Source organism: Meriones unguiculatus, chromosome 10 (assembly GCF_030254825.1).
Source record: "Meriones unguiculatus strain TT.TT164.6M chromosome 10, Bangor_MerUng_6.1, whole genome shotgun sequence".
Classification (NCBI taxonomy): Eukaryota; Metazoa; Chordata; class Mammalia; order Rodentia; family Muridae; genus Meriones; species Meriones unguiculatus.
The window spans coordinates 101,527,217-101,552,210 of record NC_083358.1 but is presented as its reverse complement, the minus strand read 5'-3'; the positions used below and the strand labels follow the sequence as shown (position 1 = coordinate 101,552,210).

Here is a 24,994-nt window from a genome sequence, read left to right as displayed (position 1 = left end):
TCAAAGCCTACCAGGCAGATTTCTTTTTTCCCTGTAAAGGACTTGAGCCTGTGGAAAAGTACAAGTTCTCCCTCTGATCATGAAACAAGTTACTAATGAATCTCCAGGGATTTTTTTTTCCCCAGGCACTTTCCAACCTAATTGCAAGATTGTCATGTATCTGGGGGAGAAGGGGTCATTCTTAGATTCTAAAAATAAGGTAATTTTAATTGGTGACTTACAGATAGATGGGACACAGTGTCGTTATATATGGGAGTTCTGAGAAATCAAAGCAACTGCCCACCTCTATTATGCCAGACATTTTCACTTTAGTAAAATGGTATGGGATTTTCTCATTATTGAAGCATGAAAACACTACCCAAAACTAAATTCCTCAAAGCGTTTCCTTCTGCTCTCATCTGCAGTCAGTCACATAAATGCTTCTTCGGGAACATGTATGACACAGCATATAACAAAAGTGGGCAGGCTCCTTGTTGCTAGAAGATAACAGCAATATGGTGGCCCTGATGCTAGGACCTACTTTATCTCTTCCAGCCACCTGTGGGTCAACTAGAAGTGAGAGAGTTGCAAAATTTTTTTCAGAATGGTAAGCACTAAATAGTATTAAACTATTATAAGATGGATTGACTCATGTTAATGTGTCATTCTAGTGATTTCATCTGAATTTGCTATCATCTTCTGCAGAAATAATGGAAACTTTTTTAGATGGTTATTTGTCACAATATGCATCAAGAACAGAAAACAGTAATTCTTTAATTCCAATACTTTAATAATTTACTCCAAGGGGGAAAATTAAAATGCAAGGCATGTGCGTAAGTGTGTTCATAGTAAAGCTTAAAATATGGTTCACTGGCAGAGCATTCACCTAGCATGCTCAATGCTCTGAGTTTGATCCCCAGCACTGCTAAGAGAAAAGTTCCTTGTAGTATACATAGTTACAAACAGTATAAGGGGCTGGAGAGATGGCTCATCAGTTAAGAACATTTGTTGTTCTTGGAGAGGACCCTCATGTTCAGTTGCCAGCACCCATAAAGTGGCTCATAACCATCCATAACTCCAACTCCATGGGATTCTACATTTTCTCCTGATTTTCATGGACAGCAGGAATGCATAGTGCACATAACAAACACTTCCACACATAAATGAATCTAAAAGATTAAAAAAAAAAAAACAGTATGCAAACACTGAGTAATATAAGAATGGTTTAATTAACATGTAGTCACAAGACATGCTATTAAAATAGGTGTTTATTTTGGCATTTAAAATTCCAATTAAGGAATTAAGTATATGGTATTATTCTCACTCCTCCCCCTTTCTAGTATTGTTTGTGTATGACTGCACAAGTCAATTAGCTGGAGGACAACTTTATGGACTCAGTTCTCACCAGTTTCTGTGGCAAGTGCTTTTACCCAGAGACATCTCATTGACCCCTTAAAAATTATTTTTATGTATGTGTATTATGTAAGGCTGCATGAGTTTGTGCAGTTGTTCACAGAGGTCAGAAGGCATTAGACTCCCTGGAACTTGAGGTATGATCCACCCGATGTGGTGCTGGGACCTGAACTCTTCAAGAGCACATTAAAGGCTCTTACCTACTGGGCCATCTGTCTAGCACCCTTTACATTTAAAAAAAAAAAAATTATCATTGTGTGTGTATGTGCATGTACACACATACGAATTATATTAATTCTGAAAATGCATAGATTTAACATATTTACTTTTTCCTAAAAACTAGGGGAAAAAAGCCCACCAATTAGTTTATATTGCTTTCTATTTTTATAGAGAATTGTTTTGAAGGCCAAAGGCTAAGAGAATCAAGTCTTTGTTACATTATTATTTTTTAAGAATTACTTTATGTACATGAGCACTCTATCTGCATGTACACCTGCACACCAGAAGGGGGCACCAGATCACATTATAGATGGTTGTGAGGCACCATGTGGTTGCTGACAACTGAACTTCAGGACCTCTGGAAGAGCAGTCTCTTAACCACTGAGCCATCTCTCCAGCCCTGTTACATTATTATTATTATTGCTTTTTTTTTTTGTGGCATCCAAGATTTCAGCTTGCTAAACACACAGAGCCATACCTTTAGCTACAAAGACCAATATTTCAAATGCTGTCATGTGCCACACAATGAGCTAGGGAATTTTACCAATAATTTAATCTGCATAGCAATCATGGGAGGAGGCAGGCATCTCAGCCCCCACATTACAGCTGAGTAAGGCTCCTCAACTTAGAACAATTTACCTTGTGTCCTGGATTCCAGCCCAGACAATATCCAGGTTTCCTGCTGTACTGCAGGCCTCACCTGCTGCAGCTCCCAGGCCTTTAGAGGTTTACAGGAAGGCCACTGACAAAAACAGCACTGAGTACAGTGTGTCCAAGAGCAAAGTCTTATTTTGTTTTCTAAACTTCACTGCCTTCCTCAAAGAGCAAAACTCCTCCCTCCTCCCCAAGGGTAAGAGATAGTATTCTTTACTTCTCAGGCTCCAGGCCCCAAGCTGCTCCTAGCCTGTGCCCTCCCAGAGCACATTTCCTCCTGGCTTGCTATCAGCCGTCTTGCCTATTGGCTTGGCATTTTGTCAGTTATGAGCAGGACAGGGTAGAACTGCACACTCTGACCCGTTCTAGCCAGCTGGCTCCTTGGTCTCTCCCTTGGATACTAAAACAAACAGGCTCTGTGTTCTGGTTCCTTAACTCAACTGTGTGGGGGTGAGGAAAAAAAATCCCTGCTATGTGAACAGCCAGAGGAAAACCTGGCAGCGCATCTGATCTTCTGTACTTTATTTTAACATAGTGTCTTCAAGCATCCAGTAGCTCTGACATATTCTAAACCTTAATGTTCAGCTTTTTCCATGCACCACTGTGCTGTGGGGTGCTAAACCCCTACGTGGCTCTGTTCCAAATGGATTTCTCATAACATTACTTAACCCCTTCATGAAGGAGGAAGGTGTTATTTTCTCAACACTGCTTCAATGCCTCTTCATGGTTTCCTGTTCCATTCGTGAGGCAGAGACAGGAAGTTACTTGGATAGGGTCACAGCAAGCCAGTGACATTCAGGATTAGAACAAGCTTGGGATACCACTTTATCCTTCAGCACAATGACTTACAATTTGAAAATAAATAACCCAGAGACTTTTATCTGGGAAGAGAATGAAGGGGACTTGAGGAATAGGATGGTTCTATTTTGATGCAGACTCTATTTTTTCTACACAAAACAAAACACCCAACTGCATGCTGATAAAAGATTGAGAAAAACTGGCTTAAACAAAGGTGAAGAGATTAAGTTGCTCAGGGACTTCTAAGAACTTTTAATGGGCTTATGAACACTGAATAGTTTATAATGAAAACTGTTTCTTAAATGTAATAAAAATATAAAAAATACAATCTGCTCTAAAACTTAGGGTTTCATAGGCACCAGGACTCCATAAATGAGCTTTACTCCATTGAAAAGCTACTCCAGGGTGAGCCACAGGACTCTGTAAGGGAGGACACCAAACAAACTTTTGCCACTAGCCATCTTTCACTGTTTTCAAAACTGCAGTGCTGCTCCAACAGGACTGTTACACTGTGATCTCTGGTATTTTTCCACTTGCTGGTCAAAGTTCCTGGAAGAGAACCCTGCCTCGAAGAACTTCATTGGAGTAAGAAGGTATTTTAGCGCCAGGCCTCTGGACTCAGTAGCTAGATAAGTGGCTTTGCTAATGTGAGATAGGGAAGAACCACATCCTATCCACACACTTTGGTTCCTTCTGGCTGTCAAGCTGTTGCCTCTCTTAGATACCAAGGACCCTAAGTCAATTTCGTCCTGGGTTTCTGGATGGAAAAACTCATCTACAGGCTGTAATTTCACTGAAAATTGCAATGGGGCAGCCAATACATTCGCCATCTTCTTGGAGTCACAAAAAAGGACTGACTGATCACACTCTTTCCTGCAGAGGTCTGGGAACAACTGCTTTCTGGCTCGCAGAGGGAGGGGACAGAGCGTCTCAAGGTCCCTAGCCCAGGGAGAGAGGTTTTCTTCTTTGTGCTTCTTTGAGTCTCTGTCCACTTTAACCTGATCAGCATTCTTCTCAGGGGATTCAAACACAACACCTTGGGTTCTTGCCCTCTTTAGCCTCCTTTCTAACTGCCAAAGCGCATTTGTTTTCCTGGAGGAGGAGCTCATATATTGCTGCACAGAGTGTGGAATCAGGGGCATAGAAAAGCTGGGACTCAAGATGTCCTGAAAGAACTCTCCACAAGGCTGCTGACTGACAATGGGCATCACCTGGCAAGGCCTCAGAGCTGCAACAAAAGTGCGAAGCTCAGAGTAGGATGAATGGTCAGAGTAGGGGACGATGTAGATGCTGGGGTGAGGGCTGCGTAGTCTCCGGCTTGTGGGAAGAACAGCAATGGTAGGGTGAGTCTGGTTCCACTGAAGCATGGCTGAATGGCAGATCTCCACATGGTTCACAGCGTGGATGCGCCCAGCGTTTTCCTCAACTGTGAACACGTCTGCCAGGCCCAGCAGCTGTACCAATTCCAGGCGTTGAGGACTCAATACCACCCAGGTCCGAAACTCAAGGGCTAGTTGCTCCAGCAGTGATTCTTTTCCTAGGCTATAGAGTCCTGAATTATGTTCAAGGGGTTGGGAGAAGTAAAAGAAAGAAGAGAATGAAGCTATTAAGACTCCTGATCAACCAAATACTTAGCAAAGAAATACACTAAATCTACATGGCAACCTAGAAAGCGTATCAAGAAGGAGATGTATTTAAGATATACAGCAGATGCCAGTGTGGAGCACAAAATCCATCTATTCCTTCAGTTCCACGAGAGAAAGCATCCACCAAGCACTAGGCACTGTGGAAATGGACAGCCTAAGGTCCAGCTCTCCAGGAGTACCATCCAGCTGCAGACTCAGCCACACACAGGTGTACACACACAGGTGTACACACACAGGTGTACAGTGCCACAAAGGCACAGAGAACAGCCGCTAGCTGACGAGGTTAAGAAAGGCTTCTGTGAATGACAGACGACAACTAAGCCAGGCCGGCTGGTGAAGGCGCTGGTGAAAACTTTAAATATTTCTTTGTGTGTGTGGGAACAACACACTTCCATTTAATTAAAAAAACTCAATTGTACAATCTAGAGGCTATTTACATATTCATTTACTTATCTATATCTACTAAGCCATGATGTTACAGATCAGCTCAGGCTCCTTTCCTTTGGCTCCCGCAGCATGCTTCTCTGGGCAGGACAGGGGGTTGCTCAGCTGAACCCAGGTGCCACCCTCTTTGACCTTCACTTTCCTTCACCTGTTCTGTCTGTTCTCTCACCAGCTGTGCTACTCTGAGAAAACTCCACATATCACACTTCAAGAATGGTCAGCAACAATTATTTCTTCATGAGCAGTTAAGTAATCCTGAGGATAGGGAGTATTTCTCAATAAGTTTGGTAGTCACCCTGGAAGGTATATAATTTCTTCACTATTTTTACTTAAAGCCATTTTTGACACATGCTTTAAGATATTCATTTTCCTCTTTTGAAGACCTATAATTTTAGGAGCAAGCAAAGAAGTTATTTAGAACAGAATCTGTTATGTTTCTTAAAGGAAAAGCTGGTTTTCATAAACTAGCTCTCAAAAAGCAACTTCAAAAGAGTCCCAAAAACATATGTACCACTGCAGTCACTACAACAAACAGCTGTTTTTGTCAATGCACCTATTCAAGGCACAACAATCTTATAAAATCTCATACTTTTTATCCATTCACTTGGCAAATTTTTATTGACTACCTCTTTTTTAGGCATTACGTAGGCACTTGGGATATAGCCATAAGAAATGAAGACACTTGTTATGGTCGAGCTACATTCTAGCAGAAGAAATAGTAAAAAGTAAAAGGAATAAACATGCAAACTATGGAATATATATTGAGACAAGTGGAAATACTGTTCCTCTTCCATGTAAAACCATTCAACAGCTTTTTACTGAGATTATAATAAAGTTCAAAATAGCGAATACCACCCCACCCCCCTTCCTACTATGTATCTGTCACACTGGCTGCTGCCTGACACACAAAACTTCCTCCTACTTCTTTAGGGTTTCTTTTCTTTTTAAAAACATTTATTTACTTTATTTTATATATGTGTGTGTGTGTGTGATCTTGAATGCGTGTCAGTGTACCACATGTGTGTAGGAGCCCTTGGAGGTGAGAAGAGGCATTGGATAGGGTATCCAATGCAACTGGAGCTACAGATGGTTGTGAACCACCATGTGGGTGCTGGGAATGGAAGAGTAGCTTGTGCTCTTAAGCAGCGCTCTTAAAAGAGTTTAGTTCACAATTGTGTGTGTGTGTGTATATATGTATATACATTATCATCGATATAAGCAATGTCATATTTAAAAATGTACAGAATACACTGGGAGGTGATGAATACTATAGAAAAAAAGTAAGTTTGGAGCTAAGGATATAGTTCAGTTGACAGAGTGCTTTCCTAGCATTTACAAAACCCCTGGGTTCAATTTCAGCACCATGCAAACAGGTTGTTCTGGCACATGCTCATAATGTTAGCACTAAAAATTAAAAAAGAGGACTCAGTGGTACAGCATGCCTAACACATGTGAGACCCTAGACTTAATGCCAGAGCTGGGGGGGATGGGTTGAGAACTTAATAGTGAAGGTGGTGGGCAGGTTCAATATTTGTTTGTTTGGGACAGGGCTGTGGCTGTTCTGGAACTCATGTATAGACCAAGCTACTTCTGCTTCCTGAGTGCTGGGATTAAAAGTTTAGGCCACCAAACCATTTGGGAGATTCAATTTTATTTTTATTTTATTTTTGGATTTTCAAGACAAGGGTTCTCTGTGTAGCCTTGGTTGTCCTGGACTTTGTAGTCCAGGCTGGCCTTGAACTCACAGCAATCTGCCCATCTCTGCCTCTCTGAGTGCTGGACTAAAGACGTGCGCCACCATGACTGGCTATTTTTTATTTTTTAAATAACTTTTTATGTGTATTGGTGTTTTGCTTGCATATATGTCTGTGTGAAGGTGTCAGATCTTGGAGTTGTGAGCTGCTATGTGGGTACTGGGAATTGAACCCAGGGCCTCAGGAAAAACAGCCAGTGCTCTTAATAGCAGAGGCATCTCTCCAGCCCTGAGGTTCAATTGTGTTTTATTTATTTTTTTAATTAATTATTAATTAATTTATTCATTTTACATCCCGTTTGTAGTCCCCTCCCTCCTCTCCTCCTGGGCCTACCCCTCCTCGCTCTTCCCCCACTTCTCCTCCCCTATTCCTCAGAAAAGGGAGCCCCCCTCTACCCACCCACCTTAGTTCATCAAGTCACATCAGGATCGAGCTCATCCTCTTCCTGAGGCCTGTCAAGGCAGCCCCAATGGGGGGAGTGATCAGAAAGCAGACAACAGAGTCCATGTCAGAGTTAGCCCCAGCTCCTCTTTCTAGGGGACCCATTCAAACCCTGAGCAGTCTATCTGTTACATCTGTGTAAGAGGCCTAGGTCCAGTCTATGCATAGACCTTGGCTGGTGCTTCAGCCTCCACAAGCCCCTCTGGGTACCGGCAAAGTTGGCTCTGTTGGTCTTATTGTAGAGCTCCTATCACCTCCAGGTCCTTTTATCCTTCCCCTCACTTTTCTACAAGATTCCCTACAATTCTCCCAACAGAGTCTCCACATCAGTTGAGGTTCAGTTTTAAGTAAGATAATCATAGGTTTTACAAGGAAGGAGAGACCTGCACAAAGACTTGAAAACAATGAGCACCTTTAAAGAACTTAGATTCACTAAGCATGAATGAAAGAAAAGGAGGCACTCACCAATCTTTACATTATGTTGTGGGAACCGTCGAATGAGCCGGACAATCTGCTGAGTAGCTTCTTGTCGGGAAGGAAGAACCAGGTCTGGATTGCAATTAGTGTTGTCCAGATATAAAATATCAATCTGTTTACCCAGTATTGGAGTGGGCTCCTTTAGCATGGATGGTGTGTATCGAAAATCACCTGGAAGAATAATATATGAGGTGGGAGAAGAAGGCAAAACCCAAGGGATAGAAGCCAAGCCTCTCCTACCTTCAGCAACAGATGGGCACTGCTCACTGATTTATGGAAAAACTATGTGTCCTGGCACTGAACTGTACAGTCTAGCTTCTTTATGAAAATGTCTCTATCCTATTCTTTTGTTGGTTTGTTTGCTGTTCTTTTTTTGGGTGGGGGGTGCTTTGTTTTTTTTTTTTTTTGAGAGACAAGGTTTCTCTATATAAGTAGGCTGTCCTAGAACTCTCCATGTAGACCACGCTGGCCTTGAACTCATAAGAGATTAGCCTGTCTGCTTCCCATGTGCTGGGGATTAAAGGAATGTACTGTCTCCCTGCTCCTGTGTTTAAAGGTTTGGTCCATCCATTGAAGAGTAGAAAATCAGTTGAAAAGGGTCACTGTACCTATATGGGATGAAGCCACAAGGACTGCTTTTCTGAGCAAAGGCAGCTGGGAAGGGAGAGGGATCCCTTGGTTGGCTCACCTGTGTAGAGAATTGTCCCAAAGTATCCTTCAAAGAGAAACATGACAGAACCAGGGCAGTGGTTGGCATCTATAAGGGTTACAGTCATGGTTTCTTGCCCAATCTCATCTAGAGGCAATACGTGGCTTTCACCAATCTCCAGGGCTCGGATCCACTGCTTAGACACCTGGAGAAACAGTTGGTCACCACAGAGTAACCATAGAGTCCTCTCCTGGATCAGGAACATTCAACACAGAAAGCTGGCCAAGCCCTGAGCCACTCTCATGTAAGCTGTTCTCATGTTCCTCTTCTGGCTCCCCACCTTTGTACAGGCTTAAAACTCAGAATCTGACAACAGTTTAGATAATGGCTTACAAACTTTCTCCTATCATAATAATCCTGGCTGGGGTAGAAGACAACTGTCAGAAAAAGTTACAGTCAGACTGCCAGGACTCAGACGAGCAACATCTGAATCAGGCAAAATGAGAAGTTAGATAATGTATTTTTATCTGGTACATTAGATGAATTACTCGGGTTAGGTGTGAGTGTCGGGGAACTATCTAACAATACCTGCGCATCCTCAGTCTGGTATTCTTAAAAGCGAACTAGGAAAACACTAGTCTATCGTTTAGGAAAAGATAGGAATAATTTTTCTTGTCTAAACTTACAACTAAAATTTGTCAAGTCAGTCAGCTAGAGGCCAGTCTTACTCTGGGAATCTACCCCACATTTGTTTAAAAAAAAAAAAAAAATGCAGTCCTTATGGCTCCCACTCTGTGATAGATCAGAAATTCCCACTCAGATTCCTGGACTAGGTCTCAGAGGCCAAATCCAGCCGCAGTACCTGCAGGTGACGATGCAAGAGGTGGGCAGTAATGGGAGAGCAGTAGAGGGGTCGTGCCCAGGTGCTGGACAGGCCCACCGTGTGGTCACTGTGCATGTGGGACAGGAAGAAGAGCCTCGCGGTACCAGCGCGGCGCAGGCTCCAAAAGTCCACAGCAATGGGCGTATGGGGGATCACGACCCCGTTCATGGTGGCAGAGTTGGGGAGTCACCAGTGGGGTCTTGGCGGGAACAGCACTCCTGCGTGAGGCTTCCACGACAGCGTCCCGACGACATGTGGGCGCAGGTCAAGGCCAGAAGCCCTAAGGGAAAACCGCCCCAGAAACGGAAGAAGACAGAGTGAGTGCAAGGAAGTGGCCGCGCTCGGGACGGCCAAAGCGAAAGCGCCCCAACGAGGAAGAAGCCCGAGAGCATCCTTCACACCCGCGCGCCGTGGCTCAGGCCCAGCCAGCCCGCACTTGGTCAAAAGCGCGCGCGGCGGCGCGGAGACAGACCGAACTAGCTGATCTCTGATGGCCAGAGCTGCGCGCCTGCGCCAAGAGGAGAGCGGCTGGGGGAAGGGCGGCCTAAGGTCGGTCCCGCTTGCGCTCGGCGCTCCGCGGTCAGCGAGGCTGGGGCTCAGTGCGGGGGCGGGATTTCCGCCGGAAGCCGTCTGGGCTGATGCGCGATGGCCTCTACAGCTAGGGCTGGAGGGGAAGAGCCTGTACTAGGTCTTCGGCCTCTCGCTGGTCTTGCTTGGGTCGACTCCTGAAGGGCCTAGGTCGGGGTCCGCCAGAGGGACCGAGGGGCGAAGTGTGTGTTCCTCCCTGGAGAAGGCCCGGCACAGTGACATCTTCTTGCCTTCAGTTAGTGTTCACTGACCGCGTTTCCTTTACTCAGGCTCCCGCCTCGGGCCGGGAAGGAGCCCGCGAGTGCCCTGCGGGTCCGTGGAAACTCCCGTTCGCGGAGATGCCATACCTTGGCTCTGAGGACGTGGTGAAGGAACTGAAGAAGGCCCTGTGTAACCCTCACATTCAGGCTGATAGGCCGCGCTACCGGAATGTCATCCAGCGAGTCATTAGGTATCGCCAGCCTACCTTAGAATTCTAACCCCCACCCCCGCCTTCCCCACCCCGCCCCACTCTTAGTCGTCTTCGGGGTTCGCGACCTGAAACCACCCTGAAAAAGCAGATGAACCTCCATACATGGAATGTGGCTTTCGGCCTTGAGGCCGCGTTTCTGGACTGTCATTTCAGTCTCCCTTGTGGAGTATCTTACCTAGCCGACAGGTTTCCTTCATGTCACAGGCTTTAGCAGCTACGCTGCGCACTCCTGTGTCCATGACTTACCTGAGTAGTACAGTTCTCCCGGTTTTTTTGTTTGTTTATTTTGTTTTGTCTTTTAGATTCAGACCTCTATATCCCTCTGCTTGTTTGGCATTTCTACTATGGCCAAAAGAGATCGTCATTCTTCTTTTCCTTAAACCTCTTCCTTAAACTGTTCTGTCTGTATTTGTGTTATGAATGTCACCAGGCATCCTACTAAAAATGCTAGAAACCTTGACACTGCCCTTAGCATCTAGTGTCAGGTGGTTTGAAAAATTAATATCTGTCCTGTTATTAAGACTAGATGTAGTGTTGGCGCAGGCTGTCATTTTCAAAGCCTTTTGTGATAGTTTATTAATAAGTAGCTTTGTCTCTTCACTTCAGCTAGGATTCTTTTTTTTTCTATTTACATTTGAATACATAACTAATCTGAAGCTATAGCTCAAAAGTGTTAGGAAGCACAAAAGCCCCTTGCTATGCTTTTTTTAAGGACTGTGATCTGGGGATCGGTTCTGATTTCATTAGGATGGGATAGAGTCCGGGAACTGTATTTGTAACAAACATCTTAGCTGATTGAACTAGTTTGGTTCCACGGCATTAGAAACAATCAGTGGTATGAAGTTCAAACGTTTTCCCATGCCACCCAAGGAACAAAAAGCATAATCAGCTCTTGCTCAGGCTTCATAGCATGTATCATTAGCTATATTACATTTGCCCAGTGAGCTGATCGTTTAGCTAACGTACTCTGAAGAAACATTTTTTTTTTTACTTCCATAGTGGCATATGGATGTGGATCTTCGTGGTCTGTGTATTGTTGTATTGTGCACTAATTCAAGTGCTTACACTGGATTTTTTTTTTTTTTTTTTTTTGACAGGAGGGTTTCTCTGTGTAGCCCTGGTTGTCCTGGACTCACTTAATAGACCAGGCAGGCCTTGAACTCACAGTGATCCACCTGCCTCTGCCTGACTTCTTACACTGGATTTTTTAAACCAGTGATGTTCTTAGCTGGCTTCTTAATTGATCAAGAGTTCCCAAACATCTGAGGCTACACCTATTCTGTTTGGTTTTATTTTGTTTTGAGACAGCCCTGGCTGTCCTGGGAACTCACTATGTAGAACAAGCTGGCCTTGAACTAACAGAGATCTTCCTGTGTCTGCCTCCCACACTCCTCCGGGATCAAAGGTGTGTGTCACCATGCCCAGCTTTTCATTTTTCTTTTTTTTAATTTTATGTATATGAGTGTTTTGTCTGTATATGTAAGTGTATGCCTGGTGCCTGAGTATGTCCAAAGAAGGCATCGGATCTCCTGGAACTGTAATTACAGACGGTTGTAAACTACCATGTAGGTGCTGGGAACTGAATCCAGCTCTTTTGCAAGAGCAGCAAAATGCTTCTTAACTATTGAGCTCTCTCTTCAACTTGTACCTTCTTTTTCTTTTCTTTCTTTCTTTCTTTCTTTCTTTCTTTCTTTCTTTCTAAGGCAGCTTGAAGTTAATTTATAAAGTACAAGGATATGATTTCTGGGGCTAACCTTTTAAATAGTTTACCCCTCCTTTGTTTATTAACTTCCTAAAATTCTTGCTTGCTCCTATTTTAAAATTATCTTCTATGCTAGGGATTGAATCCAGGGCTTCTCTGCGCTCACCTGAGGGTACTGAGTTAGTTTTAATTTCACCAACCTATCTGCTCTTGGCTGTAACAAGTTAAAGACCAGCACATCTTTCCCTGGATGAGAGGGTGGGTTCATCTCAGAAAAACCCTTAAGGATGCAACAGAAGCAATTGTTCTGGTTAGCTCAGGCCAGTGTGGAGCAGAGAAGCTGGTGTCCGTCTTGGAGTGTTGCCTTCATTTCCTTGAATTAAGCCAGCTGGCAGGCCTCGTCCAGCCCTAGCCAGCAGTAGGCCTGATGCTCGTGGGAGAGGCAGATCTCTACATCGTAGCCAGCCAGTAAATGACTGTTTTAGACTTCTTTTTGGCCACATACATGAGCTCCCTTCTGAAGCCCTCACTGATGCTCCGTTGGCTTGCTGCTATTCCTGTTTCCTCCTGAGTCTCTCGCAGGGCTGGTTCTAAGTCAGTCTCTCCAGGGTCCACATGGCCTTTGGGAGGAGTCCAGTGATGAATGCCATCTGATGCCTGCAGCAGCAGAAACTCAATTGTACTGTTATCCACCTTGGGAATGAGGTGTCTTCAGAAGATGATCAAGCCACATGCCCTCAGGGCCATGATCTATTTTTATTCTTCATCTTCGCCTTTTCACACCATTACTGGAATTACTTCTCCTCACCCACATGCTTTCTTTTCTAGGCTAACCCATCCTGGTCTCCTTCTTCCTCCTCCCTGTCCACATCTGTCAACTTGTACCTTTTTAAAGATGATTTCTCCATGTCATAACCCTGGAATTCAAAAATCAAATGTACCATTACCATATCATTTCATTGGAATATGCTAAGGATTCACGGTGTTGAAAATACAGAGCAAAAGGCCCATGATAGGAAGTTTTGTGTGATGTAATTGACAGAGTAGACCCAATTGTATTTCTCTGGAAGATCATAGTTTAGATAACTAGAGCATGTATAAATAAAAGTTCTCTTACAGACTGGGAATTGTCCGTTTTACTTCTTTCTGTTTTGTATATACAGGCACATGACTCAGGGTTTGGACATGTCTGGTGTTTTCATGGAAATGGTGAAGGCCAGTGCCACCGTAGATATTGTTCAGAAAAAGTTGGTGTATCTGTATATGGGCACATATGCGCCTTTGAAACCGGATCTGGCACTCTTGGCCATCAATACACTCTGCAAAGACTGCTCAGATCCCAACCCGATGGTGCGAGGACTGGCGCTACGGAGCATGTGCAGCCTCAGGTGAGTACTCTGCCTCCCTGCCTGGTCCTCAGGGGCTGGTGAATATTGAAAGCTGTAGTGCAGATTTTTAATGAGGACAGCTTAAGGTCCCTCACACTAAGGAAAGCGCTTTTCTACTTTGAACTCAGATTTTCAGCCATTACTTTGACTTTTTTAATTGTATCTTATAGTTTTATTAGAGGTGATTTTTCTTTATCTTGGTAAAATATTTCTGAATTTTGGTTAAAGATGCTTAATCAGGAGCTAGAGAGATGGCTCAGAGGTTAAGAGCACTGGCCTTTCTTCCAAAGGTCCTGAGTTCAATTCCCAGCAATCACATAGTGGCTCACAACCATCTATAATAAAATCTGGTGCTCAATTCTGGTGTGCAGGTGTACATGCAGGCAGAATAATGTGTACATAATTAATAAATAAATCTTTAAAAAAAGATGTTTAATCAGTTATTGCTGTAACAATTTGTGCTGAGTGTACAGCATTTTATTCTAAATGAAAAGTCAAATTATGCCTTATTAAATCTGATAGAGGCTTTCTCCAGTTTGTTGTCATCTAATAGATATACATTCAAACATGAGCTATTAAATTATATTTAAACTAAATCTCTGATAATTGGAGAAGAATTTAACTGTGTCAAAGCTAGTCTTTCGAGATCTGGCTGACTCTAGGATGTGTTTCTTAGAATGCCTGGTGTGCAGGAATATATCCAACAACCTGTCCTTAATGGTTTGCGGGATAAGGCTTCATATGTCAGAAGAGTGGCCGTCCTTGGCTGTGCCAGGATGCACAATCTTCATGGGGACTCTGAAGTAGGTAAGATCATCCACTGCTCAATATTTATTTGTGGCTATTATGCATATAATTTGGGGAGGGGGGAAGCTATGTTGTTTGATAGCATATAATAATGTGTCTCCACTACTTTGAATGTATCTAGATAGGATGTATGCCTGTTTTTATTTTATCTGTTTGTTTTCTTTTTAACACCTCTTTTCAGTCTTTGAGAAAAATTTATTTCTTGATTTATACATTTCCCCCCGTACCCAAAATGATGTTATTGCTTTTGTTGTTTCTTTTGGCAGAGATGTAGCTTTGTCTGGCTAGAGCTGTTACTCTGGTTCTATCACTGTGACTCAAGTTTTTCTTTATCTGTAATCTTTGATCTTTGTTTCAGATGGTGCTCTAGTCAATGAGTTGTACAGTCTTCTGCGTGACCAGGATCCAATTGTGGTTGTGAACTGTCTGAGGTCTCTGGAGGAAATTTTAAAACATGAAGGAGGTGTTGTCATTAATAAGCCCATTGCCCACCATCTCTTAAATAGGTTAGGATGTTCTTCTTTTATGAGATACAAATCATGGTAGGATCTTGTTGATGTATTAAACTAAGTCTTCCTTTATTATTGTGTATGATGGGAGTGGTGGTGATGTGGATTTAGGTATACATGTGCCCCAGTGCAAGTGTGAAAGTCAGTAGATGACTTTGAGGAGCTGGTTCTCTCCTTCCACTTTTGTGTGGGTTCCAGGAATCGAACTAAAGTCGTTAGGCTTGCACAGCAAGCGCTTTTACCCACTGAACCATCTTTCCAGCCCTGACGTAACTTCAAGTTTACCACAATTATTAATTGCCTCATGTTTCACTAAGCGAGTTTCTTTCTTTCTTTCTTTTTTCTTTTTCTTTTTTTTTTCAAAACAGGGTTTTTCTGTGTAGCCTTGCTGTCCTGGACTCACTTTGTAAACTAGGCTGGCCTCAAACTCACATCGATCTGCCTGCCTCTGCCTCCCTGAGTGCTGGGATTACAGGCATGCTCCACTGCTCCCAGCAAGAGATTTTTTTAAAAATCTGACTTCTTTTTCTTGATATGTAAAGATGGTAGAAACATGATATGGTGATAAATCTGTTCTGCAATACCTATTCTGTCCCCTAAACTAAGCCATTTATTTATCTTAAAGTTTAGAAAAGCTGGGTCTTGGAGAGATGGTTCAGGGACTAAGAGCACCAGCTGTTCTTAATTCAGACGCTCAGTTCTCACCATCTACATAGCATGATGGCTCCCAACTGCCTGTGACAGCAGTTTCAGGGGATCTAAACACCCATCTTCTAGCCTCCTACCAGGCATGCACATATTACATTTAAGTGTAGGCAAAATACACATACACATAAAATAAAAATAAATAAATCTTGGGAAAATATAGAAAATCTGCAACTAGAGGTATAATTTAGTCTAAAGACTTTGTATCTGGTATATATTGATCATATACTTGTACCGTCAAGTTGTCTTGGAATTTCTTTCATATATGTATATAATATATATTATATATATATATATATATATATATATAAAATTTTTTTAAAATTGTGTGTGTGTGAATACATACATGCACATGAAAGCAGGTATCCCCAAAGGCCAGAGGGGTTAGAGCCTCCTGGTATGGGAGGAGTTGTAGGTGGTTGCCAGCCACATGACATGGTTGGTTGCTGAGGATCAAACTCAGATCCTGTGGAATAGTGCATACTCTTACCCACTGAGCCATCTCTCCAGCTTCTGAGAAATTAAAAAGAAAATTTCACTATTTTGTATGGTGTGTGTGTGTATATATATATTCCATGAAAGCATGTGCTATGGCATATGTGTAGAAGTCAGAGGACAACTTTCGGGAATTATTTATTTCATCATGTGAACACTGGAGATTGAACATGGGTCAACAGACCTGATAAAAAAATGCCTTTCCTCACTGAGTCATCTCAACAGCCTTTGTTGTGGAACGTAAAGCCTATTTTTTTTTAAATGTAAAAATAATTTGATCATGGCATAATCTATTTTAAGAATTCCCTCCCCGCTTTGTTATGAGTTGGTTCATGGCAGTTGTGTATAGAGTGTTTCATTCTTATAAGTAGTTCTTTTGTTTTCATTTTGAACAGAATGTCAAAACTGGACCAATGGGGTCAGGCTGAAGTATTGAACTTTCTGCTCCGCTACCAACCCCGCAGTGAGGAGGAACTGTTTGATATTCTCAATTTATTGGACAGCTATCTCAAGAGCAGCAGCACAGGCGTGGTGATGGGAGCTACCAAACTCTTTCTGATTTTGGCAAAAAAGTTCCCCCACGTACAAACTGATGTGCTTGTACGTGTCAAGGGACCCTTGCTAGCTGCCTGTTCTTCAGAGAGCCGTGAGCTCTGTTTTGCTGCTCTCTGTCATGTCCGCCAGGTATTGCATAGTTTGCCAGGCCACTTTAGCAGTCACTACAAAAAGTTCTTTTGCTCTTACTCGGAGCCCCACTATATCAAGCTGCAGAAGGTAGAGGTGCTGTGTGAGCTGGTGAATGATGAGAATGTGCAGCAGGTGCTAGAGGAGCTTCGAGGATACTGCACTGATGTGTCTGCTGACTTTTCACAGGCTGCAATCTTTGCCATAGGTAAGTACCTGCTGCTTTTCTTTGTTGGGACCTCAGGTCAACCACTAAAGAGCTGTAGTCAGGGAGCCATAGAGAACAAAGTTACCATGCATTTTGGCTCAAATCTTGGGTCAATGATTTCATGCATGGGAAAGGAGTTGTTTTGTTTTAAATCAAGGCAGATGTTTCTCAAGATAGACGTATAGATAATTTGAACAATAAATAATAATACTTAAAGTTTATACTGCCCTATGCTATGTTCTTATCTAAAACGTTTTCATGTATATCATCTTATGGACTTGTAAGGCAGTCAGGAATAGTGGGTATTTTAAAGATGAAGAAACTTAGCTACCAAAAGGTTACTAAGGGCTGGAGAGATGGCTCAGAGGTTAAGAGCATTGGCTGATCTTCCAGAGGTCCTGAGTTCAATTCCCAACAACCACGTGGTGGCTCACAACCATTTAAGATGAGATCTGGTGTCCTCTTCTGGTGTGCAGGTGTACATGGAGACAGGACATTGTATACGTAATAAACATTTTTTTTTTTAAAAAGATTACTAATTGGCCAAAAGATTATATAGTTTCCAAACTGAGTGGAACCATACTGTCTTGACTAAAAGTTCTCTGTTTCTGACTGCCAGTCTTGAACTTAAAATGCTAGAAAGATTTAAAAAATTAAAACCTCTGGCAAACTAAGATTGAGAGGGCTAAAACTAAGTAGATGAGGATAAGGAACCCTCATATTTGAAATAAAATTACTAGAGACAAAGAAGACTAAAAATTCTTAAATGTAAAAGATTGCTGTCAGGTATCTCCAGCAGAAATATAACTATTCAGGTGTGTTGCATCCAGAAGGGTGCCTCAGTCAAATGCGGTATGTGCCTGTGATTCCAGCACTCGAGAGACTGAGGTAGGAAAATCACAAGGTCAAGGCCACCCTAGGTGATACAGCAAGAGCCTGTCTCAAACAAACAGACCAAAAAACTTCATCCAGTACTTTTCTCATAAACTCAGAAATACTTTGTTGCTCTGCTTTCAGCCTTCTGCTAGTGGATTGTTTTATTTTCCAGGAAGTTTCTTTTGGTAAGTTAAAAACAAAAACAAAAACAAAAAAAGAAACCCCTTGGATTTATTGTAAACATCGTTCCCTGGGCAGCAGACTTGGATTCTTACTTCGTTGTAGTTAGTGATTTTTTTTTCTTTTAAAGATATCTTTGGTCGTTGTATTAATTATTTTACGTGTTCCTGTGACCACGGCACCTGATGAGAAGCTACTTAAGGAGAGAAGGGTCTCTGTTGGCTCACATTTGGAGGGTACAGTCTGTCATGGCAGGGGTGAGGCAGCTGGCTGCATTGCATCTTTAATCAGGAAGCAGAGCAGGATGCATGCTGGTGCTAAGTTCACTTTTTCCCCAAACCACTTGGGGGTGCCTTCCACATTCAGGATGGGTCCCCTCTTTTCAGATAAACCTTTGTGGAAACACTCTTACAGACATACCTAGAAGTGTATTTCCATGATAGTTGTAAATGCAGTCAAGATGACAGTGAAGATGTTTTCTTTGTTATTCTTCTTCCTCCCTCCCTCTGACAGGGCTTCTCTGTGTAGCTCTGGCTGTCCTGGAACTAGCTCTGTAGACTAGGCTAGCCTTGAGCTCACAGAGATCTGCCAGTTTCTTCCTCCATGGTGCTGACATTAAAGGCATGTGCCACCACAGCTCAGCTATTACTTATTTTTAAAACAGTCTTGCTATTTAGTCCAGACTAGCCTCTACGTTGTGATCCTCCTGCTGAAACTTCTCAAGTGCTGGGATTACAGGTGTGCAATTTATCTTTGTCTTTGACTAATGGGAAGTGACTTTAGAATGACATGCTAGAATTTCACCTTTCCTTCCTCTACAGGTAGCATTGCCAAGACTTACACAGACCAATGTGTGCAGATTCTAACAGAGTTGCTAGGACTTCGACAAGAACACATTACTACAGGTAATGTCTGCCTTCCTGGAATTTTATTCTTTTTTTTTTCTCTCTCTCTCTTTTGTCAAGTACTTAGCTAACAGTAGTTGTTTAAAAATCTTTTTTGTTAAATGAATTTCAAATATATAGGCTTAAACATGTCTTCACATCATTTGTTGCTCTCAAAGAAGCGGGGCTCTATAGATTTAACAGGGTAAGCTCTTCTGGCTGTTAGGAATGACAAGGCTACACTGAGATAATGAAGGTACCAGGAAGCTCCTCTTTTTGCTTCATCCAGCTTCCAAGGCTGAGCTCAGGTGAGACAAGGAAGGGTCCTAGAATACAATATTTAGGAAGGCCTTATTCTCAGTTTCTGGAGGTGCCAGTACTGTGTTCAGTGTCTGTCAGCAACACTAGCCCATATTCATCTACAGCATTTTATTTACAAGGTGCTCTTCTCCTTATTTACTTATCTTCATGTCAGTTTGATTTGTGTAATATTGAAGCGTATTGCCCATTTTCAGTTAATTAATAACTGTTCATCCAAAACCTGTTTTATAGAAATCAGGCAGAAATTTAATCTGAATACACGACTTTTCTACGATCCCTTTCTTCATGGAGTCTCTAACCCTGTGTTTTGTGTCCTGGGCTGTGTTGTAGTGGTGGTGCAGACTTTCCGAGACCTGGTTTGGTTGTGTCCTCAGTGTACTGAAGCTGTGTGTCAGGCCCTGCCCGGCTGTGAGGAGAACATTCAAGACAGTGAGGTAGAATGTAACTCTCTTTTACTTCTAATCACTTAAGGGGCTATAGGATCCTGCCTTCTGAAGTGAATCTGTATTTGTTTTGGTTTTCTTGTACTGAGGATCTAACTTATGCTAGGTAAACACTTGTACCACGGAGATCACTGAGATGCTCTCCAGCCCCAAATGGAACTTAATTACTCTTTAAAATCTTATGTCCAAGTAGAACTTGGGCCTGCTTATGTCTCAGATTCTCTGGGCTATAAATAGCACATTAAGTTATTAAAAGAGAGAGAGAGAGAGATTTGTCTGGTTTCTTTCTTTCTTTTGTTTTTGTTCTGTTTTGTTTTTGGAGTCAGGGTTTCTCTGTGTAGCCTTGGCTGTCCAGGACTTGCTTTGTAGATCAGGCTGCCTTTGAATTCACAGAGATCCGCTTGCCTCTGCCTCCCTAAGCACTGGGATTAAAAGTGTGTGCCACCAATTACAAATTTTTAATACCAAATTGGTATCAATTACAAATTCTTTGATACCATTGTCTCCTTGAATAATTTTGAGTCAGAGTTTTACACCGTGGAATTGTTTTGTTGATGGTAGTTCTTTTGTTTGTTAGTCTTTGAGGCAGGGTCTCACTATAGAACCCTGATGGGTGTATTTGATATGTAGACCACACTGCCTCCCCCTCCTGAATGCTGGGATTAAGGACGTGGTCCACCATGTCTGTCTTCTGTGGAATTTTATGTTTTTAAATATTACAGAAATTTGTGTTCTTCCTCCCCCCAAAGTCTGCTGAATTAAGCATGTAGGTTTGAGAGACCTAGATGGGTAGGCTTTTAAGAAATTTCACAGATGATTCTAATGTATATTCTAGGTTAATAATCATTTTCATATAAAAATGTTTCAAGAAAGTCTTTCAGTAGTTTATTGAAACATGAAACTTCAGCACACACCTTTGATCTCACACACCTTTGGGAGGCAGAGGCTGGTAGATCTCTGTGAATTGGAGGCCAGCCTGGTCTACATAATGAGTCCAGCACAGCCAGAGCTACGTGGTCAAAAAAAGCAAAGCAAAACAAGCAAGAAAAGAAACAGTGGGGCTGGAGAGATGGCTCAGTGGTTAAGAACACTGACTGCTTTTCCAGAGGACCTGGGTTCAATTCCCAGTAACCACATGGCAGCTCAAAACTATCTGTAATTCCTGTTCAGGGGATCCAACACCCTCACATAAACATATATGCAGTCAAATACCAATGTATATAAAATAAAAGTAAATTAATAAGGAAAGGAATGAAGGAGGGAGGGAGAGAGAAAGAAGGAAAGAAAGAAGGAAGGAAAGAAAAGAAAGAAAGAAGGAAAGAAAAGAAAGAAAGAAAGAAAGAAAGAAAGAAAGAAAGAAAGAAAAGAAAGGAAGAAAAGAAAGAAAGAAAAGAAAGAAACAGAATACCAAACAGGTTACAGGTAGTGTACACCTGTAACCCTAGCACTTGGAGAGACAGAGGCAGGTGGATCTCTGTGAAGTCGAGGCCAGCCTGATCTACAAAGTGAGTCCAGAAAGCCAAGGCTACACAGAAAGCAAAAGGCCCCAAAATGGAGAAATCCTAATTTATTGCTTCATCAACATTGACTAACAAAAATTTTAAGTTTCTCTTTATGCATTTTAACATTTTTTTTCTCTTCTTGTTTTGTTGGTTTGTTTTTAAGACAGTGTCTCCCGTAACCCACTGTCCCTAAATTCACTATGTAGCTTAGTTTGGCTTTGGACGCAAATCCTGCTGCCTTCATCAGCTGAGTGAGAGATGATAGATGTGACTCATCACCCCCAGGGTTTTGTTTTTTTTTTGTTTGTTTGTTTTGTTTTATGTATGTGTGTGTGGTGGTGGTGATGATGGTGGTGGTGTGTGTGTGTTTGTGTGTGTGATATTAGGCATCAAACTCAGGGCCTCATGCCTGCTAAGTCAACATTCTGCCAACTGCCCTGCATCCCTAGGCCCAAGTCAGGGTGCGTGAGAATTTCATTCTTGTGTATTTTAGAGAAGTAATAGAGCAGGACATGACAGTGCAAGTTGATACCAATGAAAGGGTATAGTTTAGCTGCTGGCAGTAGGGCAAAGAGAACTGGTGACTGCCTATCATTTCCTCTGTTTGGGCAGCCACATCTTCAGCATCTCTTATTTTCTTATTCCTAGGGGAAACAGGCACTTATTTGGTTACTTGGGGTCCATGGGGAAAAAATCCCCAATGCTCCTTATGTGTTGGAGGACTTTGTAGAAAATGTGAAGTCGGAGACATTTCCTGCTGTTAAGATGGAGCTCCTGACCGCACTGATGCGCCTTTTCATCTCGCGCCCTGCTGAGTGCCAGGACATGCTGGGGCGTCTATTACATTACTGCATAGGTAGGTTTTTCAGAGGGTAATACTGGCTGAGACTTAGGCTAAAAGTTCACACAGCTTTCATTGTTTGGTAAATCATGTTTGGGACTTGAGAAGAAGATGATACTTTCTAACATATCGTGCCTTCATTGCCTCTTATGTTTGGCACAAAGGTTTAAGAGTAGGGTATTTGTTTGTTTAACTCAACCTGTTGTTTTTTCTCAGAGGAAGAAAAGGATATGGCTGTGCGAGACCGAGGGCTCTTCTATTACCGCCTCCTGTTAGTTGGCATTGATAAAGTTAAGCAGATCCTGTGTAGTCCTAAATCTGACCCTTCTCTTGGACTTTTGGAGGATCAGCCAGAACGACCTGTGAATAGCTGGGCTTCAGACTTCAACACACTGGCGCCAGTGTATGGCAAAGCCCACTGGGCAGCTATCTCTAAATGCCGGAAGGTAGAGCGGCTTGAGCTTCCTCCCAGTGCATCCTTAGCCTCATCAGGTACAGATAGAATTTACCTTACATCTTTTCATGGTAAAGCTGTCCACCACCCCTTGTGGTGTCTAGTGGAAAGTAAAAATCTGTAGCTTCGTTTCAAACTGTTGCCTGAATTTGAATCCTTTGTGGGCAGGAGTTTATCATTGGTTATTTAAGCCATTTAACTGCAAACAGAGTCACAGTATAAATGTGTTTGTTTTGATGTTTATGAGAAGCCAATATGACCTTGAGCTGGCTATGTACCCAAGGCTTTCCTTGAAACCTTGATTCTCCTACTCCCACTACTCCCCATCCTGAGCGCCTGGGACACTCAGGCACCACCGTGCTCCTCAATACATTAGGAGCATCTTTATACATCGTAAACTAAAACTGCTGATTAAGAGTGTCTCTCATCAAAGCTTTCTGACTTTTTTAGGACACTTGGTTTCTGAAGAGAACAAAGAAGAGGTACAAGAGCCTCCTGATTCTGAAGCTCTCATGCTGGTCCCCAATCTCCAGCTTACTGCTGAGTACTTTGAGAAAACATGGCTTAGCCTCAAAGTTACTCATCAGCAGGCATTTCCTTGGCAGGGAGAAGTCCAGCCTGACACTCTGCAAATGGCCCTAAAAGTAGTAAATATTCAGACCATCGCAATGAGCAGGGCTGGGGCACAGCCCTGGAAAGCCTACCTCAGTGCTCAGGATGACACTGGTTGTCTCTTCTTAACTGAATTGCTGTTGAAGCCTGAGAACTCAGAAATGCAAATCTCTGTGAAACAGAGTGAGGCAAGGACTGAAACACTCCGTGGTTTTGTTTCTGTCTTAGAAACTGTGATTGGAACAATTGGACACATAAACTCTTAAGTTTTTCTGCTTGCCTTGAACGAGATGAACAGCTGCCAGAGTTCTTCATTTCCCTGTAAAGCTGATTCTAAGTCCACGGATCAAATGCAAGAGAACGAAAAGTCTGGGGATCCTGGCTCTTTTGTTTACCCAAAGTCTTATGTTTACCCTCGTTCCCTTCAAGCCTGTCAGAGATTGGTCCCATTTTAAAAGGAGAATGTATGCAGCAGTGTTGCTAAGGGATAAGGATGGGATGAAGGTAGGCTGGGGATAGTTCTCTAATCATTTTATGGTTGAATTATTTATTAAATATGCCTATCATTTGTGGAAATTGGTAGCTATCATCATTTCTGAGAGTCTGTTTTTCTTCAGTAAACTGTTTCTATATTTCCAGGCAAGCTTTTTAGGCTAGCAGTCCTTCATGTATCATGTAAAGTGCTTCTTCAGTGTCATGGCTCACCACTCCTGAAGCTCTCTCTTTTCTGAGAGAGTGATTTACCAAAGAAGAAAACAGATTTATTGCAGTTCTCTGAGTACCCTTTCATATCCAGGCCTAAACATCTATATTTCCTGCCTAGAGCAGTTGTTCACTGTCATGTCTCAACACACAGTGTATCTCTCTTAGTTGTGAGCTCTTTGAGGATGTTTTGTTTTTCTTTGATACTCAATGCCTTCATTAGGGATCTTTATTCAAACTGTCAAAGCTGCCATACAGGAATGTTGGATTTTAGGGTTTTTTTTCTATGCCCACTCCCAAAATAAGGAGAGGGAGACCTATTACATTTATTGATAAGCTTTAGAGCACTACAGCTGGGCATATACTGATCTTTTCTAACCCATCTGTACTGTCCTGGCTACTTCCCAGCCCTGTGCCCCGTGCTACTTGCCGTCTAGTCTCAGCTCAGCTGCTCCTGCTCCATCTTTGTCCTCATGGCAACTCCTCATGGCCCATCGCTCTTCCTCCCTCTACTTCCCTGCCCTCTTACCTGGGGCCCCAGACTGAAGTCCTGCCTTCTGTCTTCTGTCTTCTCTGCCCATTCATAAGCTCTTCAGCTTCTTTTAGTAACCAATCAGATAATTGGGCAGTAATTTTTATACACCTTTGAGATGATAGATTCCTCACTAGCATTGGTAATACCAGAATCTGTTAGCATTTAGCTGGCTGCCCATTCAGCAATTAACAATTGACTATATGGAGACATACCTTAATACAATGTGAGTGAAGGTCACCTCTGCATAGGAACTGAGGATGTAGCTCAGTTGATAGAGTACTTGATTAGCATGCACAGATCTCAGGTTCAATCTACAGCACCAGGTAAAAATGCCTGTATTCCTAGTGCTCAGGAGTTGGAAGCAGGACGATTAGAAGTTCAAGTCAGTATCAGCTGCCATGGGGTGTTTGAGGCCAGTCTGGGATACATGCAGTATTATCAAGAAACAAGAGGAGTCCTGACAAGATGGCTTAGCAGCTAAGGTGCTTGCTGCCAAGCTTGCAAACCTGAGTTGGAAACCTCCGACCACACTAAAGGAGAGAACCAACTTCCACATGGTATTCTCTGACGATTATCTACATATATGCCATGGTACAAAGTATGTTCCACTGCATGCAATACATATTTAAAAATTGTTTTTAAATGGGCTGGCACAATGGCTTAGTGGGTAAAGCACCTGTAGCCAAGCCTGATAACCTGAAATCAATCCCCAGGATCCACGTGATGGAA

The 24,994-nt window shown here is 42.6% G+C and overlaps 2 protein-coding genes and 1 pseudogene across 2 annotated transcripts; 1 reads left to right on the top strand and 2 right to left on the bottom strand.

Moving 5' to 3' along the window:
- Positions 1 to 748: 748 nt before the first annotated feature.
- Dclre1b (DNA cross-link repair 1B) lies at positions 749 to 9,853 on the bottom strand. The gene is made up of 4 exons (XM_021634191.2): positions 9,337 to 9,853; positions 8,514 to 8,679; positions 7,814 to 7,996; positions 749 to 4,615 (listed from the first exon to the last, which is right to left on the bottom strand). Exons 1-4 carry the CDS (start codon positions 9,523 to 9,525, stop codon positions 3,537 to 3,539), a joined length of 1,617 nt encoding a protein of 538 aa, XP_021489866.2. The 5' UTR covers positions 9,526 to 9,853; the 3' UTR covers positions 749 to 3,536.
- Positions 9,854 to 9,960: 107 nt separating this feature from the next.
- Ap4b1 (adaptor related protein complex 4 subunit beta 1) lies at positions 9,961 to 23,604 on the top strand. Its single transcript, XM_021634216.2, has 10 exons — positions 9,961 to 10,396; positions 13,283 to 13,507; positions 14,184 to 14,314; positions 14,673 to 14,820; positions 16,419 to 16,915; positions 18,793 to 18,876; positions 19,507 to 19,610; positions 21,770 to 21,977; positions 22,179 to 22,454; positions 22,867 to 23,604. The coding sequence occupies exons 1-10, from the start codon at positions 10,284 to 10,286 to the stop codon at positions 23,292 to 23,294; spliced, it is 2,214 nt and encodes a 737-aa protein (XP_021489891.1). The 5' UTR covers positions 9,961 to 10,283; the 3' UTR covers positions 23,295 to 23,604.
- LOC110546994 (bis(5'-nucleosyl)-tetraphosphatase [asymmetrical]-like) lies at positions 12,436 to 12,885 on the bottom strand (annotated as a pseudogene).
- Positions 23,605 to 24,994: the final 1,390 nt, after the last annotated feature.